Source organism: Hypomesus nipponensis, chromosome 14 (assembly GCF_054491055.1).
Source record: "Hypomesus nipponensis isolate SF chromosome 14, ASM5449105v1, whole genome shotgun sequence".
Lineage (NCBI taxonomy): Eukaryota > Metazoa > Chordata > Actinopteri > Osmeriformes > Osmeridae > Hypomesus > Hypomesus nipponensis.
This window is the reverse complement of record NC_140374.1, coordinates 22,869,055-22,884,109: the sequence shown is the minus strand read 5'-3', so window position 1 is coordinate 22,884,109 and position 15,055 is coordinate 22,869,055. Positions and strand designations below refer to the sequence as shown.

Here is a 15,055-nt window from a genome sequence, read left to right as displayed (position 1 = left end):
CATGTAAAGAAAACTCAAACGCAAGTTCTGTATCCTCTTTGGTCAGAAAGTACATATAGTATACAGCTGTGCATGAGGTAGTCATAATTTAATGTCGAATGTAAAAATATTTCAGCAAGAAATTATTTAAGGTCTGGAAGTTACATTTTCTTAATGTCTCTTTTCACAGAGTTCCAGTGGTGTGATTTGGCTTCATACTGTGCGTCATGATATCATTACTTAACTTGGTATCTTTAGACCAGGGCTGAGAAGCCCTGTTCCTGCAGAACCACAGAACATCCTTTACATGTGCGTTAGAAACCACCTGATTCTAATCATCCACCCTGTGGATTGATTCAATCAGGTCAATTACAACTGAGGCCGGAGAAAGAACCCACATGAAAAACCCACCAGATGACCAGAGTATGACTCCTGTATACCTTTATGAAGCCTTTAGTGTCACATCTCAAGAATTTCCTCATACATACACACTACTTTTCCTTAGAAATTCCAGAAATGTTCAGCCTGTAGTTTAGCATCCAGCCTTCTGGTGTCATCTCCTATGTGAGCTCTGCTTGCCTGGTCCTGGGAAGGCGGAGAGCAGCTATCCCTCCAACCAGCAGCAGGGCCGACACCAGCAACACAGGAACTGCACAGTCGGTGTCCACCAGCTGGCCAAAGACTACATTACCCATGATGGCTGCAACTCTGCCGACTCCGGTGAAGAAGCCAAGAGCAGAAGACCTGCCAAGAAAGAAATGTCTCGAGCCTCAAGATCAGACTTGACTTAATAGACAAACGGTAAAAAACATCAGTGGCTGATGGTTAGAAGGTTGGTACCTTATGTGTGTGGGGTACAGCTCAGTGCCCACCACATCCAGGGCATTCCAGGCTACCACAGACACTCCACTGAACAGGAAGGACATCAGCAGACTCTGAGTTTTGGTCTTCACTTCATAAATGGCAAACACACTAAGGCTGGAGAGCAGGAGACTGCAGGCTAGAACACACACACACATTCAAATTTTAACTACATTTCTACTTGCTAATATTCAACTGTGTAAAACAAACCTACAAAGTAAGGTCTTTCCTCCAATGGTGTCCATCATAAGAATGGTGAAAATGTTCCCTGGTAGGTTTGATGCTGCAGTGATAAATCCCTCCTTGTACACTGAAAGAAGTCAGAAATACTTTGTCACAAATAACATCAAATGGATTTAAAGTTTGTGGATCATCTTACATTTGTCCACTACCATCACTTTTAGATTACAGATATTTGAATTACAAAAACACTGCATTGGTCAATATTTGAATATATTTTCCTCAACTGAAGTAATAGTGTGTTTAATTCACCCCCTGTTGATTAAATAGCACATATCAACGTATTATGTTAAGAGCAAAAAGATGCAAGGCAACAACAAGACCAAAACTGAGACAGGGTTTGGGTTAGCTGCCTTTTGTTTTGACTGGTTCTGCTGTTTGGATGATCTACCTGCCGTTTGGACTGGGTAGCAGCTGTGGTTGTTCTGTGTTAGGGAGCGGGAGACATTGGCACAAGGAGAACCTCCATTCTCGATTCTTCTGAACAACTCTGGAAACCACATCCACAGACCATAATACCTACAGAAGAGGAAAGACCGTGTTAATGCATGCTTGACATAACCCTGTTGTTCTTGTAGTCCTCAGCTACCCAAACCTTCTCTTTTTGACTGACCGTCTGGGCAAACACAAGTTCAAGATAAGTAGAAGTATTATTCTTTTCATTCTTTTAATTTGGCTTATCACAGGACAGAGGTGCTGGGGGTCCTAAACGGTTTGACATGATATTACTGATACTCACTACTGATATTACTGACACTCACTACTGATATTACTGATACTCACTACTGATATTACTGATACTCACTACTGATATTACTGATACTCACTACTGATATTACTGATACTCACTACTGATATTACTGATACTCACTACTGATATTACTGATACTCACCCAAATGAAATGCAGTAGAATATGATGAGCAGGACTGTGCTCCTCTCCCTGAGTGGGGCTTTAAACAGCTGCTGAACTGGACTCAGGCCCTGCAGCAGGCAACAACAACACAACCTGAAAGCTGTATAAAATCCAAATATCTAGTTGTCTTACAACAGTAAATGTTGTCATTCCTCCTTACTTAACCTTTCTTCTAAACCCAGAGGGGGTGTGTGTGTGTGCTGTGCAGCTGTGTCCTTACCTTTTTGAGCAAGTTAGAAAGAGGACCAGGTCCCTGAGTGTCCACACTGTTCTTCCTCTGTGGCGGAGGGACTTGGAGACCAGCTATCTGTGAATATAAGATTTTACAGGTAGAAATGTAAAATATTTCAATATTTTAAACCCAGACACTGAAGGAATGTAGTAACCAAGGATTTATATACACTCACTGGGAAGGGTTTGGGACAATGTCGATTGTTCAGAGCAAACATGAACCTAAAGACTCGTAGGGCCTCAGCTTCCTGGCCTGCCTGGGAAAGACAGACCAGATTAACACTTATCCAGGGTCAAAGACAGACCAGATTAACACTTATCCAGGGTCAAAGCTTGACTTCCATCCAAACATCTAAACAGGTATGCTGCACATTTTAGCCGTTTTCAAAAGTCACCTCTACCTTACAATTTTATAAGAAAGAGAACATTAAATGTAATGCAATATCAGTACTGCTAGAAGAAGGTTTGTTACTGTGACAAAGAAAAAGAAACAGACAAAAACAGTCAGTTTGAGGAAGCTGTGCTGCGGCAATGCATCAGGGTGTACCTCCATGAGGAACTTGGGGCTCTCTGGCATGGCCAACCTGAAGATGAGAGCAGACGACAGGCTGGGGACAGAGCACAGCACCACGAAAAGTCTCCAGCTCTGAAAATCCATCGAGCCCAAAGGGAAATGTGCCCAGCTCCATGGAATAACCAGCCACGCCAGACCTTGAAGAATACACACACATGTTTGTAAGCTAGATGTACACGTGTTTGTAAGCTAGATGTACACATATTTGTAAGCTAGATGTACACGTGTTTAAAACCCCAGCTGGGAAGGTCTCCACCCTAACCTGCTGCCAGGATGTTTCCTGCCATCCAGAAGGTGGCCAGTCCACTGATCATGGCCCCTCTCCTCAAACGCGGCTGGAACTCAGAGAAGTAGGAGAATATGACAGGGATGGAACCTCCCACCCTGGAACAACAGGGAAACATCGGATCACAAACAGAGCTGGTATTCACACCAGCAATACATCAGCAACCTACTGGTCTCAAGGACTGCCTCTTTGTTTTGTAGAGTAAAAGTATCCCAGTATAGCTGACACTAATGATCGACAACCACCAACTGTAATGAAATATTTACCCTACACCACTGATGAACCGCAGAATGAGGAATAGCCAGAACCATGGGGCCAGACTAGCCAGTGCCCCAAAAACCCCATTCACAGTCAAAGAGATCACCAAGACTCTCTGGCGCCCCCTCTGGTCAGCAAGGTAACCCCACACATACCCACCAACCATCATTCCTGTGAAGGGGAGAAGCAGACATCAATACCGACAATCTCAATGCCTTTGATGTTCAAATCTAAAGGGTACCACTGTTGTAAGGAATTTTAAAAAGGATAACACCTCCAACGTCGTTCCTTTTAGTGCTGATGAGCTATTCCACACTCACATGCAAGGTGGTCAGATTTGCGCTTGGAGTTAAGGGTTAGTGCTTTGTGCAAGTGCAAATTGTAATGGAGTTAAATTACAAACCAGCATCTGTGGACAATTAATCTGAATGAATGACAAATAAATGTGTGGACCCCAAACACATGGACAAGGTGGTGCAGAGATCTGTACCTAAAAAGATACTGGAGGTCAATAGACCCATGTCTGAGGAGCTGAGCGACAGGTCACAACGAGCAGTTGGCAACAGGAAGGAGACGCATAATATCTCAACCGCATCACTGGCGTTGGCCCAGCCACACACAACCAACAAGAGGCCATGAAACAAACCAAAACCTATGACAGGGAAAAGGAGACAATTCCGTTTCGGGAGGGTAAACAACGGTGAATATTTGATTTAAAAAAACACTTTTTTTTGCTTTACCTGCTTCCTCGATGGCTTCCTCATATGAAAGTTTTCTGTGTGCACTCTCCACATTAGCAGCATCTTTGGCGCTACTTTCTAAAATAATTTCTCCTAACATAAAAAAAAAAAAAAACACACACACAAAACAAAACTTTTACTTTCAGTCAACTAGTTTGTATCTTACCAACAAGAATTAAAGGATTAATGGTAAATTAATGAAATAGCTGAATATTGGGCATTTAATTCAATTAAGTATCTTTAGAGACATATAAACATCAGTTTTAAGTTTCAAGCAAACCACCCTGACAAGATAAGGTCACTTATGAACTAAGGCCCATCGTTGTTGGCCCTGGAATGTTGCTCTAGCAATTACCAATTATTGATTTCAGCCCAGGTAGCACTGTGTAGTTGTGTGACTGGCAGTATGTGCAGCCCTAATGATCAGATACGACTTTGGGGGATAGCTAGAGCTAGCTGGTGTGCGTGACTACCTTTACTAGCTAGCAAGTTAGCTACCTTCGTCGGAGTCGAGGCTCGATGGATATAAGTCGCCTAAGAGTAGTGGCTCCCGTGCAGCTGCATCGCCAGACTCTCCATGAATGCGACGAGACATCAATACGTAACGCTAGCTAGCTTGATAGCTAGCAGTCTGATATGTCTGCCAGCTATGCTATGTCGAGCTAGTTGTGCATACCAGAAAAACCTTAAGATCTTACGGGGAAGAATGCACATGTAAATAACAATCATACAAAATCAAGTGAATAGCAGTAGCCTGAATAAATCATATAGTTAGATTATTACGTTCATTACACATTAAGCAACACGTCCTCGTTTGTGCCACATGATCAGGAGCTATGTTCAAGAGTGTGTTAGTTTTTGTATGATGCGTAAGATTAGCTGCCGTCAAGACAGCACTAGGAGAGCTTTAATATTAATATATGATTAGATAAACAAATACTGATCATCAGCTGGTTACCAAATATAATTGATAATCATTAATTGTGAAATAGTTGTAATTATATTAGTAACATGAGTTTTTAACATAGCAGTATTCTCATAGATTGGAAATTGAAATATTGTTTGCGTGAATGTTGTCGTAGGACTAGTCAGAATGCGACAGGTGCATTCACAGTCTTAGTAGCCTAGTTTTAACTAAAATATTTCCGTGCCATTGCCTGTAACGTTTGCAGTATGTTATTGTCGCTGTGTTGAAGATGAAAACTGGCCCCTCATAGCTAGCTAGAAATGCATTATTCATCCCGACTCTGAATGCACCTCTAACCTGACTTCCTTATCCTGTGCTGAAACCTGGCATTTCGCTCCTTGCAACCACAGTCAGTTTCAGCTAATAGCTAGGTTGCTAACCTATGTATGAAGATGGCGACTAGTTCAGAGCGTAGTCCTCCTCCCTTTCCAGAGTCCGAGGATCAAGAACTTGAGACTGAAGAAGTTGGTGCCCAAGACAGTGATGACGGAGAAGACATTTTTCTTGACTCGGTCAGTGTTAGTGAATCTAATTATATGTTTAGCCAGCTAGCAAATTATTAAAACGATTAGTAAGAAAGTAGTAGGCTACTGTCTGAGCAATCCAAGACTACAGGAAAAGTTAGCTAGCTAGCCACTTCCTAGTAGTACCAGTACAAGGCCCGCTTGTGAAGAGCTAGTCAGCTAATAAATCTGTAAATTAAGCTCGTGCCAATGCAGTGTATTTCATTTCTACCAGCCGACTAGCTGGTTAGCCTATCACAGTCACTAGCTAGGTAACAAGTACGTAGCTAACGTCTGAAGTTGACTAGCCCTTGCAGCCAAGAGCCTAACCTTCTCTGTCGTTTGTCTGCAACAACGTATTATCTGCTGTTGTGTGCTGTAATTTAGCCTGCTGAACTAACCAGCCAGCATTAGAAAGAAGTCTGAACAGCATTAAACCCATAAATTAGGCGACACACTCATAAATTAACTTGTCCCGTACTCTGACCTGTCCTGTTTAGGCTGCTGCTACTGCCTTGTGATACGTAGCTCTGCTGTTGTTTACCCTGCCATATGGGTAGCTGACCTTTAACTGATCCCAAAAAATAATAATAATGATGCTGGGTTCGGCTTGTATGGAGGGGAGACTTATGGCTAGGTATGGAATCGAGTAGTTTGCGGGTCATCAAATTGCTGTCTTATACAACCGCCCCCCCTTCCCCCGAAAAAATTTAAACGTTAGTCTACACACCAAATAACTCAATTTACAAAGGCAGTGTATCTTCAGCCTGTTGGTCTTTCCTAGTTCACTTGTTCTGGCTGTGTTAAAGGCAGAGCTGTGTGATGTGTAAACTTGCAACAAAATCTCAATTTTAAAAATAGTCTCATGTTGGTACTTAAGTTTGCAGCATACCCAAGTAACCCCTGTCCTTTGCTGCTGAAAAGGCTGGCTCAGCCTCCGGTCATGTGAGTGTGGGGCCACCTGCAGCACAACCAGGATGTTTTTCTTAAAATCAACAGTCAAAGTTCAGACGCCAGATTTTATAGTCATTTCCAAATGAAATCTGAAATTGTTTAACACAAACTTTTCATTACTGAAAACATAACTAAGTTGATAGAATGTGACTGATACTTTTCTGTAGCTCCTTTTCTTTTAATTTAAGTTATGTTTTGGAAAGAAAATAGGCCAAGAGTGAGTCTATACACCTGTCTGCAAAATATCTATAATGTTGTACCAATAGATGCTCACACTTCATATTTTTCTGACTGTTAATTGACAGCCAGATTTTAATAATTTATTTTTCTATGTACAGAGCAACCCATTGGATGCTGAAAATGATCCTGCAGCAGCAGAAAGTGACATTTTTAAACAACCCAGCAGTTCTATAAAAGACCAAACTATCGACTTGTTCAGTGATGCCAAACCCGAGCATGTCAGCCAAATTGAGAATGTTCTCATCAATACACCAACCAATGACATTATCAGTGATCTCACAGATGCTGGGGGACTATTGAAAGTTGAAACTGAAGAACCAAGTGACAGTGCTGAATCAGAAAGTGACATTGTTGATGTGATCGAAAAAGCTGATGAAAAGACAGATGTTATTGAGGTGCCAAAAGACAAAATTGAAGAATCAAGTGATATTACGGATTCATTAAATGACATTGTTGACTTGTCTGAAGATGTGATCGAAAAACCTGACGAAAAGACGGGCGTTGTTGAGGTAACAAAAGCTGAAATTGAAGAACCAAGTGACATTACAGAAGTAGAAAATGACATTGTTGATTTGTCTGAAGATGTGATTGAAAAACCGGACGAAAAGACACATTTTATTGAGGTACCAAAAGACAAAATTGAAGCACCAAGTGACATAGAGTCAGAAAGTGACATTGTTGACTTGTCTGAAGATGTGATTAAAAAACCGGATGAAAAGACAGGTGTTGAGGTAAAAAAAGATGAAATTAAAGAACCAAGTGACTTTACAGAAGCAGAAAGTGATGTTACTGAATTGTCTGAGAACATTGAAGGTTTAGTAAAACCACAAAGAGGTAACAGTGAACCAGCAATTGACACTGATGACATACCACAAAATGACATTGACAAGGCAGTCACTGAGGCATTGAGTGGACCAGCTCCTCAAAACGACCCACTAGCTGACAACATTCAGGTTCCGTCTGTCAGTGAGATCACAGAAGTGAGTATGAACATAGATAGTGAGGCCCCAGGAGATCTGGTTGAGGATGACCTCTTTGCTGAACTGTCACTAAAAAACTCTGTCAAGAAACACCCAACTTCCAATACAACAAGTGATTTATTTGACGATGAAGCAAGCAATCTGTTCACTGAACCATTACAGAAGAACCTAATCAAGCCCCAGAAAACAAGTTTATTTAATGACCCTGATGAGGAACTTTTCAATGAACCAATAGGTGGAACCTCAAGGAAATCAGCAAATGTTACAATAAGTGAGGAACCCAGAAAAAAAGTGGAGACTAAAGCTGGTAATATCAGTGGGCCTCTGAGTGATAGCTTTACCCAGGACGCCGCTGACCTCTTCGCAGAGGAAGGCCTGTCCTCGGTCTCTGTTAGTGCTGTCAACAGCAGCAGTGCCAATTCCAAGACCAATGGAGTCCATTCTGATGAGGAAACAGATATATTTGCAGGTTGGTACTCTTGCCAGTTAGATGTTATGATCTGTAGAACACAACAAGACTGTCAACGTCAGTGTGCTGAAGAGGTCTGTCCTCGATCAATGATCCACTGATCAATTAACAACAGTGCGCTATAACAATACACAACGTCTACATAATGAGAAGTGAAAAGCATGCAAATATAAAACAAGTACTTTAACAATCCAACACACATGGGAAGTTCCAGGTTATGTGTGCATTCAGAATAAAGCTCCAGCATAGCACAAGTGCAGTGTGTGGCAAAGGGTGGACTTGCATCCTTGTCTTTATTGTGTTCATCTTTTCTCTCTTCAGAAGCCACAGTGGAGCTGTCTTTGGACAGCCCTCGAGGTGAGAGGAAACAGAAGGAGACGGTGGCTCCTACTGTGTCTGCACCCTCCCTCTTTGCCACAGCCAGTGTGTCCAAAGCACAGACCACTGCCCAGGAGGAGGTAGAGAACCATCATGAGCCTTTATATTTGTATTTGCCTTGAATGTTTTTATATCATCTGTGTTTGATTGGCATCTTGTTAGCTTTTCTATCTTGAGGTTTTGGAATTATAGTTGTCTTTTGTGTATTAGTAGCTCTTAAATAAATACATTTTATACAAATCATAAGATGTGCACAGGATATGCAATAAAACCTGTAAATTAAGATACTTTTATATGCAAGCCTTTCATTTATGTTCTTTCTCACAGATGGAGGAGGAGGAAAGTGAAGACAAATTTGAGATTAATATCTCTATAACAAACCCAGAGAAAGTGGGTAAGATCAATAAGTAGTCTATGCCTTTGAGCTCTCTCTTGGTGAATATGCAGCTTTGGCCATACAATTGGTGAACATATTTGAAATGATCTCTAAATGTTTTGGATGTACCCAAGGGTAGTAATCGTTGGTAGGTACTTAATTAATCCCATGGAAAAGGAAATATACACATTAACAAAAGTCTATCTACACCTATCTTTAAACCATGTTTCAATTATTTTCTGTCATTTTACAGGAGATGGCATGAATGCATACATGGGCTACAAAGTATCCACTCAGGTAAACCTTATTGGCTCCAATAGTGTTGAAATGAGATAATACTGTTTCATACCGAAATTAATTTGTGTTAGGGATGGGGTGTTTAATTCGACCATTTAACATTTCCTGTTAGTTTGTTGAAGATATATTCCAGGATTTGAGGTCACAGCTCTTGTTTTCCTCTCCAGACCACCCTTCCCATGTTCCGCAGCAAGACGTTCACAGTGCGCAGGCGCTTCAGTGACTTCCTGGGCCTGTATGAGAAGCTCTCTGAGAAGCATGCCCACAACGGCTTCATCGTGCCCCCCCCTCCAGAGAAGAGCCTCCTGGGTGAGGGGGGGAACCATCTCTGTAGGATGTCTCAGTTGAAACATGTCTGTCTTCTGATGGTCCTGACTTGTGTCTTCAGGCATGACGAAGGTGAAGGTGGGGAAAGAGGACCCTTCATCCGCTGAGTTTGTGGAGAGGAGGAGAGCGGCTCTGGAGAGGTAGGGCCTTCTCAACAAACCCTGAAGTTTTCTTTTCTAAATTTACCACATCATAAGGAAACCTGTAGCTTCACCTTGACTACAGCCATTGTGGACCTTTTTTATGTTTTTTTTTATTCATGTTTTGTGTGGGGATACTAAGAATGGTCCTTCACTGGTTATCTAGATGAAAACTTTTTATTTGTATTTGGTCACCTCTCAGGTATCTGCAGCGGGTAGTTTGCCACCCATCTCTGCTACAGGACCCTGATGTCAGAGAGTTCTTGGAGAGGGAGGAGGTAAGTGATGCATATTTCCGTACTAAGACAAGTTTGGGTACAGGTTTGCATCACTTGGTCCATAAAAGTGAGATGGTGTTAATTGTGTTGTCCATTTTAAATTGTCATTGAGATCATTTTGGGGAAATATGTTCAGTCCCTCCGAACTAAAGAAGTATTTAGGTCAGTAGGGTTAGGGTTAGGCCCTGTCAGTAGAAGTCTTTATCAGACTACCAATAGGAGTTAGGTGATCCCAGAACTGGGAGCGGTGAGCAGGTGATCTGAAACCTGTTATGTTTACTTAACTAGGGCTGTCAGTTGAACACATTTCTATTGACAGTTACGGCAAAATATAAGAGAACCTGTCCTTCTTCCTCATTCAATCATTTCTGAATATCATCATAAAACACATTTTACTATGAGTACTCACAGGCCTCTTCTTGGTACATTACAAAATCAGTTGAGTAACAAGCAGAGACATAATAAGTGTTTTGTGTTTGTGTTGAAGTTGCCCAGAGCGGTGAGCACCCAAGCTCTGAGTGGGGCTGGGTTCCTTAAGATGATCTCTAAGGCCACTGACGCTGTCAGTAAGATGACCATCAAGATGAACGAATCGGATGTTGTGAGTACTCCTTTTCAAAGATCAAGGTGATATGCAGCCTAATTGTGTTTTAATTGAATTTGGTGTACTGGTACATGAGGTGTTCTGGTACGTGAAGTGAAAAATCATTCAGAGCTCCCAGGACTTTGAACATAAACACATTTGGTGTGCTTGCTTAGGAATAAGCTATAGGATATCATAAAACGAGTGATTAATTTGCTCATTCATTAATGAGGCTACATGGGAGTAGGGTTTGAACGGGGACATTTTTGTAAATTTACAAGGAAGATATTTTTATAAGTGATACTGCATAATTCAAACAAAAGCCCTTATTGCTGATCATCCCTGCCCTAAATACTAAAACACAGTATATCTGTTAAGAACAAAACAGTGTATCTGTTAAGAGGTTGGTCTGTCTTGGTTGCAGTGGTTTGAGATGTTGGTCTGTCTTGGTTGCAGTGGTTTGAGATGTTGGTCTGTCTTGGTTGCAGTGGTTTGAGGAGAAGCTGCAGGAGGTGGAGACTGAGGACCAGCAGCTGAGGAAGCTTCATGTCATGGTGGAGTCTCTGGTTAACCACAGGAAAGGTTAGTCATTCATCAACTCCATTCACGTTTTTGTGATTTCTATAGGAGGGGGGTGTTCTATGCAGGGGTGTGGTCATGGGAGGGTGGGGGGGGGGCAGTTCAATCATATTGAGGGGATGAAGGGGTTATAGTCTGCCCACCTGACAGGAGATGACTCCAAGTGGAACATGGCTAGTAGCAGAGCGTGTGTTCCTCTTCTCTCTTGTCCTCATGCCACAGAGCTGTCTGTGAACACGGCTGGCTTTGCCAAGAGCGTGGCCATGCTGGGCAGCTCTGAGGACAACACGGCCCTGTCCCGCGCCCTCTCTCAGCTGGCTGAGGTGGAAGACAAGATGGAGCAGCTCCACCAGGATCAGGCCTCCAACGACTCGTTTGGCTTCGCCGAGATGCTAGCCGACTACATCCGTCTGCTCGGCTCTGTCAGGGTAAAGACAAACTACAAACAGCTCACCAGTGTCCGTGTGCAGTTACTGATCACTTAAAGCTAATGTTGCTGGATTGTTTTAGGTGAGGGTGACGGATGTCGTAACCGTAGAGATTAAAACAAGACAAATCTAGAAACGTTTTCCTGCCTTCCTGCGAAGTAGGACTGCTTTCTTATTACAGTGCAGTTAGCAGGCAGTCTCATCTGTGTCCCACAGGCATCTTTTGATCAGCGTATGAAAGTGTGGCAACGCTGGCAGGATGCTCAAAACATGCTGCAGAAGAAGCGTGAGACTGAAGCCAAACTCCTGTGGGCCAACAAGCCCGACAAGCTGCAGCAGGCCAAGGAAGAGATCTCAGAGGTACAAAGCAGATATCCTACCAGGTCTGAGTCAGTCAGAAAGTAGATTTATACGAAGGTCAAAAACCAGACACGAAGCACTATAATGGGAAAAGACCCAAACAGAAATAAAGATGACATTCACTATTACAGAGCCGACTGCAATTTGCTGGATTAACAAAGGAAAACATGTCTGCATTATAAACTCCACTTTGTTGCATAGTAAGTAGTAGCTGAGGTGAAAATGTTGCTGAGTCATCCAGAAATTAGTCGAGAGTATTTCCTCCAGCTTGATTTACAAGCACGACCCCTGAACAGGATTCAGAACCTTATCTAAACACACACAGCAAGGTCAAATCTCAAGACTTACAGTCTTTGCATATGTTCTACATGTGATGATAGGACAAAACACAGATGAGGACTGTACAGGGGGAGGGGAGAAAGTAAGAAAGAAAGGGAGAGAGAAAGTGGCCGTCACGTTTTCATGAGATGAAAACTCAGAGTTCACAACTTGTGTTATACAGTGGGAAGCCAAGGTGACTCAGTACGAGAGAGACTTTGACAGAGTGTCTGCTACTGTCCGCAAGGAAGTCCTCCGCTTTGAGGTACAACTCCAACGATTACATTTTTCTGCATTTCTTTGTTGCCTGGGTGGAAGAAATAGGAAGTACTAATAGTCCTTATTTATCTTTTTAGTAAGTCATCGCAAATGTATCATTTTCCATGTTTTTTTTATTTTGCAGAAAGAGAAAGCCAGAGATTTCAAAAGACTGATTGTCAAATATCTGGAGTCTCTTCTTACGTCTCAGCAACAGGTGACTTCCTGGTCATTGTCATAAACAAAATTAAAAATGTAATAATAATCCTGACTTCGGTTGGAGATATTCACTGCATACATCAGCAATATTTTTTAGGAAAAAAAAACCCTGTAAGGATGGATGTAATATAGTGAACATCTCCAACCGAGGTTGGGAACATCAGGATGTAATATAACCCTTAAAATGTTTTTTTCTTCTTTGTTTTAGTTGATAAAGTACTGGGAGGCGTTCTTGCCAGAGGCGAAAGCGATTGCATGATTTGGCCTTTTTCCAGACCTTTAGATGGAAGTTTAAAATGACACAGGAGGTTGCCTTTTTCATACAGTTGACCTCTCTTCTATAAACCATGAATAGAACCTGAGGATGTTCTGGAAAGGGAAACCCTATATTACAATCACGTTTTTAATCACCCTAAAAAATATATATATATAACTCTTCACTAACTGTTGTATTAATAATTGTATATTTTTCATTTAACTTGCCACATATATTTTCTTATTGGATAAACAAATATTAAGCTCTTGTGCGATGGGTGTGGATACGTCTGGTTGCAAGGTGTTTATGTGTCTTTATAAATGTAGTGAATGATTACACAAGTCCGTTTTCTCTGGGTTTAGGGCGTTGCTCGATCCAGAGATCTTACACATTTGCCCTGCATATTGTTTACATCTAGGTCATCTCCACACAGATGTACAGTGTGTGGAGGTTTCAAGTGGGACCTAATCTAATTATCAAGCTCTTTATGGAGCACTGATTTTGAAATTACTCCTTAAAAAAAGATCTGCAGGTTCAACCCCATGAACACAGTGCTACAAGAGACACTTCTGAGTTGATATGTAGGGTGTGAAAACGGTTGCCATGCATCAAGCATTGGTCATGTTCCAAGTCTTGGGTGGAGAGAGGACTCTTACTCTGGAGTCATTAGATGTCTGAACTTTTCATATATTTAGTAGGTGCTGATGCCTGAAGCCATTCGGCATCATTTGAGAGACATAACAAACAGACAAGCTGTTCCATGTTGGGTTAAATTCAGACTGTTTTTGATATGATTAATATCACTGTTCAGTGCTAAACAAGTTTCACATTAAACAGCCCCACAGTTAACACAGCCACCACTCAGAACAGTTTGACTGCAGTTGTGGAAGAACTTACAAAAACAAAATAGTTGTCAACACAACTCCATGGTTGTTCAAAATACCTCACCTCCAACACACACACCCTCTTCACTGCATTCAAAACACAATAGGTGGAAAGCAGGAAAGTCCTGTGTGGATGTTGTCATTTCTAGTCTGTAGCTTCTTTTTCTCTAATATCTGTCTTGCTTTTTAAAGGGTTAGATTCTTCCTTTGCATCGCCATGCGGCCCAACCCTTTACTTGTTTTTGGAGTCTTCTATCTGTAACAGACATTGTTAGCCCTGGTTTACCAAGTGATGCTTTTTCTTTTTAATGATGTTGGCCTACTTGGCTATGTCAGTGGTTGTTGATTAGCCAGACTTTTCCAAATACGGATGGACAACTCAAAATGTAATGACACATTATTTGATCCTCATTTGATCAAACAACCATCTACAAAGGCACAGAGCCAAGGATTACAACTATTATTCTCTGATTTCACAAAGAATGCAAACTTGTAGAAAATATGGATATAGAGTTCTAACGTACTGTACATGTACAGGTTGTTGACTTAGTATAGATATATTTCTTATAGTTGTACCTTACGGATGGGTTCAAAACATGTCCCTTATTGAGAGCCAATCAGTCACTAGGTGAACTGAACTGACTCTAAAATCACAGTTGATATGAAACCACTCTAGTCTAGTGACCTCCAGATATTTAATCAGAGGCTCACCGACGACTGAAATTGTATTGAACGTTACAGTCTGTAAAATCACAATGTTTTCATAAATTGACAAATTGGGAGATTAGACACAACAAAAAATAGCAGAGATCTGTATCAAAGGTCAGATCTTTTTTTACTTTTCACAATGACACTGCCAATATTGCTTAAAATAAAATATAATTTGTAGTTCAACTCTCTTTGGTCCCTCCTGGTGTTTATTGAACTTGACAATGTGAGGTTACCTGCATGAGTACACACATCCTACACTCAAGTAGAAGTACAGATACTAGTGTTTAAAAAGACTGGTAAAAGTTGAAGTACTGATTACACTTTTAAAGTAAAGAAGTGTGGGCTCTGACATATACTTAAGTAAAAAGTAGCCATTACTACTAGCTGTTTTAGTGTCACGCTGGTAACTGGACCTCACATCATAATAATACATTAATACAAAGGACACTATAGACATGCAGCGCATT

The 15,055-nt window shown here is 41.4% G+C and overlaps 2 protein-coding genes across 2 annotated transcripts; one reads left to right on the top strand and one right to left on the bottom strand.

Moving 5' to 3' along the window:
* Window positions 1–122: 122 nt before the first annotated feature.
* Window positions 123–5,234, bottom strand: sv2 (synaptic vesicle glycoprotein 2). The gene is made up of 13 exons (XM_084671434.1): window positions 4,582–5,234; window positions 4,084–4,176; window positions 3,834–3,995; window positions 3,352–3,514; window positions 3,062–3,183; window positions 2,773–2,936; window positions 2,402–2,482; window positions 2,215–2,301; window positions 1,974–2,062; window positions 1,472–1,599; window positions 1,055–1,150; window positions 820–979; window positions 123–723 (listed from the first exon to the last, which is right to left on the bottom strand). Exons 1-13 carry the CDS (start codon window positions 4,676–4,678, stop codon window positions 540–542), a joined length of 1,626 nt encoding a protein of 541 aa, XP_084527560.1. The 5' UTR covers window positions 4,679–5,234; the 3' UTR covers window positions 123–539.
* Window positions 5,235–5,289: 55 nt separating this feature from the next.
* Window positions 5,290–14,771, top strand: snx1a (sorting nexin 1a). Its single transcript, XM_084671431.1, has 15 exons — window positions 5,290–5,562; window positions 6,846–8,196; window positions 8,518–8,654; window positions 8,902–8,968; window positions 9,204–9,247; window positions 9,415–9,556; window positions 9,636–9,714; window positions 9,917–9,992; window positions 10,480–10,593; window positions 11,064–11,157; window positions 11,377–11,582; window positions 11,799–11,942; window positions 12,445–12,525; window positions 12,664–12,735; window positions 12,946–14,771. The coding sequence occupies exons 1-15, from the start codon at window positions 5,437–5,439 to the stop codon at window positions 12,994–12,996; spliced, it is 2,784 nt and encodes a 927-aa protein (XP_084527557.1). The 5' UTR covers window positions 5,290–5,436; the 3' UTR covers window positions 12,997–14,771.
* Window positions 14,772–15,055: the final 284 nt, after the last annotated feature.

Bases quoted from the DNA above. Each gene is read 5' to 3' on its own strand.
- sv2 (XM_084671434.1), bottom strand. From the start codon at position 4,678: ATGTCTCGTCGCATTCATGGAGAGTCTGGCGATGCAGCTGCACGGGAG. The intron at 4,177-4,581 runs GTAGCTAACTTG...TTTTTATGTTAG, and splicing joins GAGCCTCGACTCCGACGAAG to GAGAAATTATTTTAGAAAGT. The intron at 2,063-2,214 runs GTAAGGACACAG...TGCCTGCTGCAG, and splicing joins TTTCTAACTTGCTCAAAAAG to GGCCTGAGTCCAGTTCAGCA.
- snx1a (XM_084671431.1), top strand. From the start codon at position 5,437: ATGAAGATGGCGACTAGTTCAGAGCGTAGTCCTCCTCCCTTTCCAGAG. The intron at 8,969-9,203 runs GTAAGATCAATA...GTCATTTTACAG, and splicing joins AACAAACCCAGAGAAAGTGG to GAGATGGCATGAATGCATAC. The intron at 9,715-9,916 runs GTAGGGCCTTCT...GTCACCTCTCAG, and splicing joins AGGAGAGCGGCTCTGGAGAG to GTATCTGCAGCGGGTAGTTT.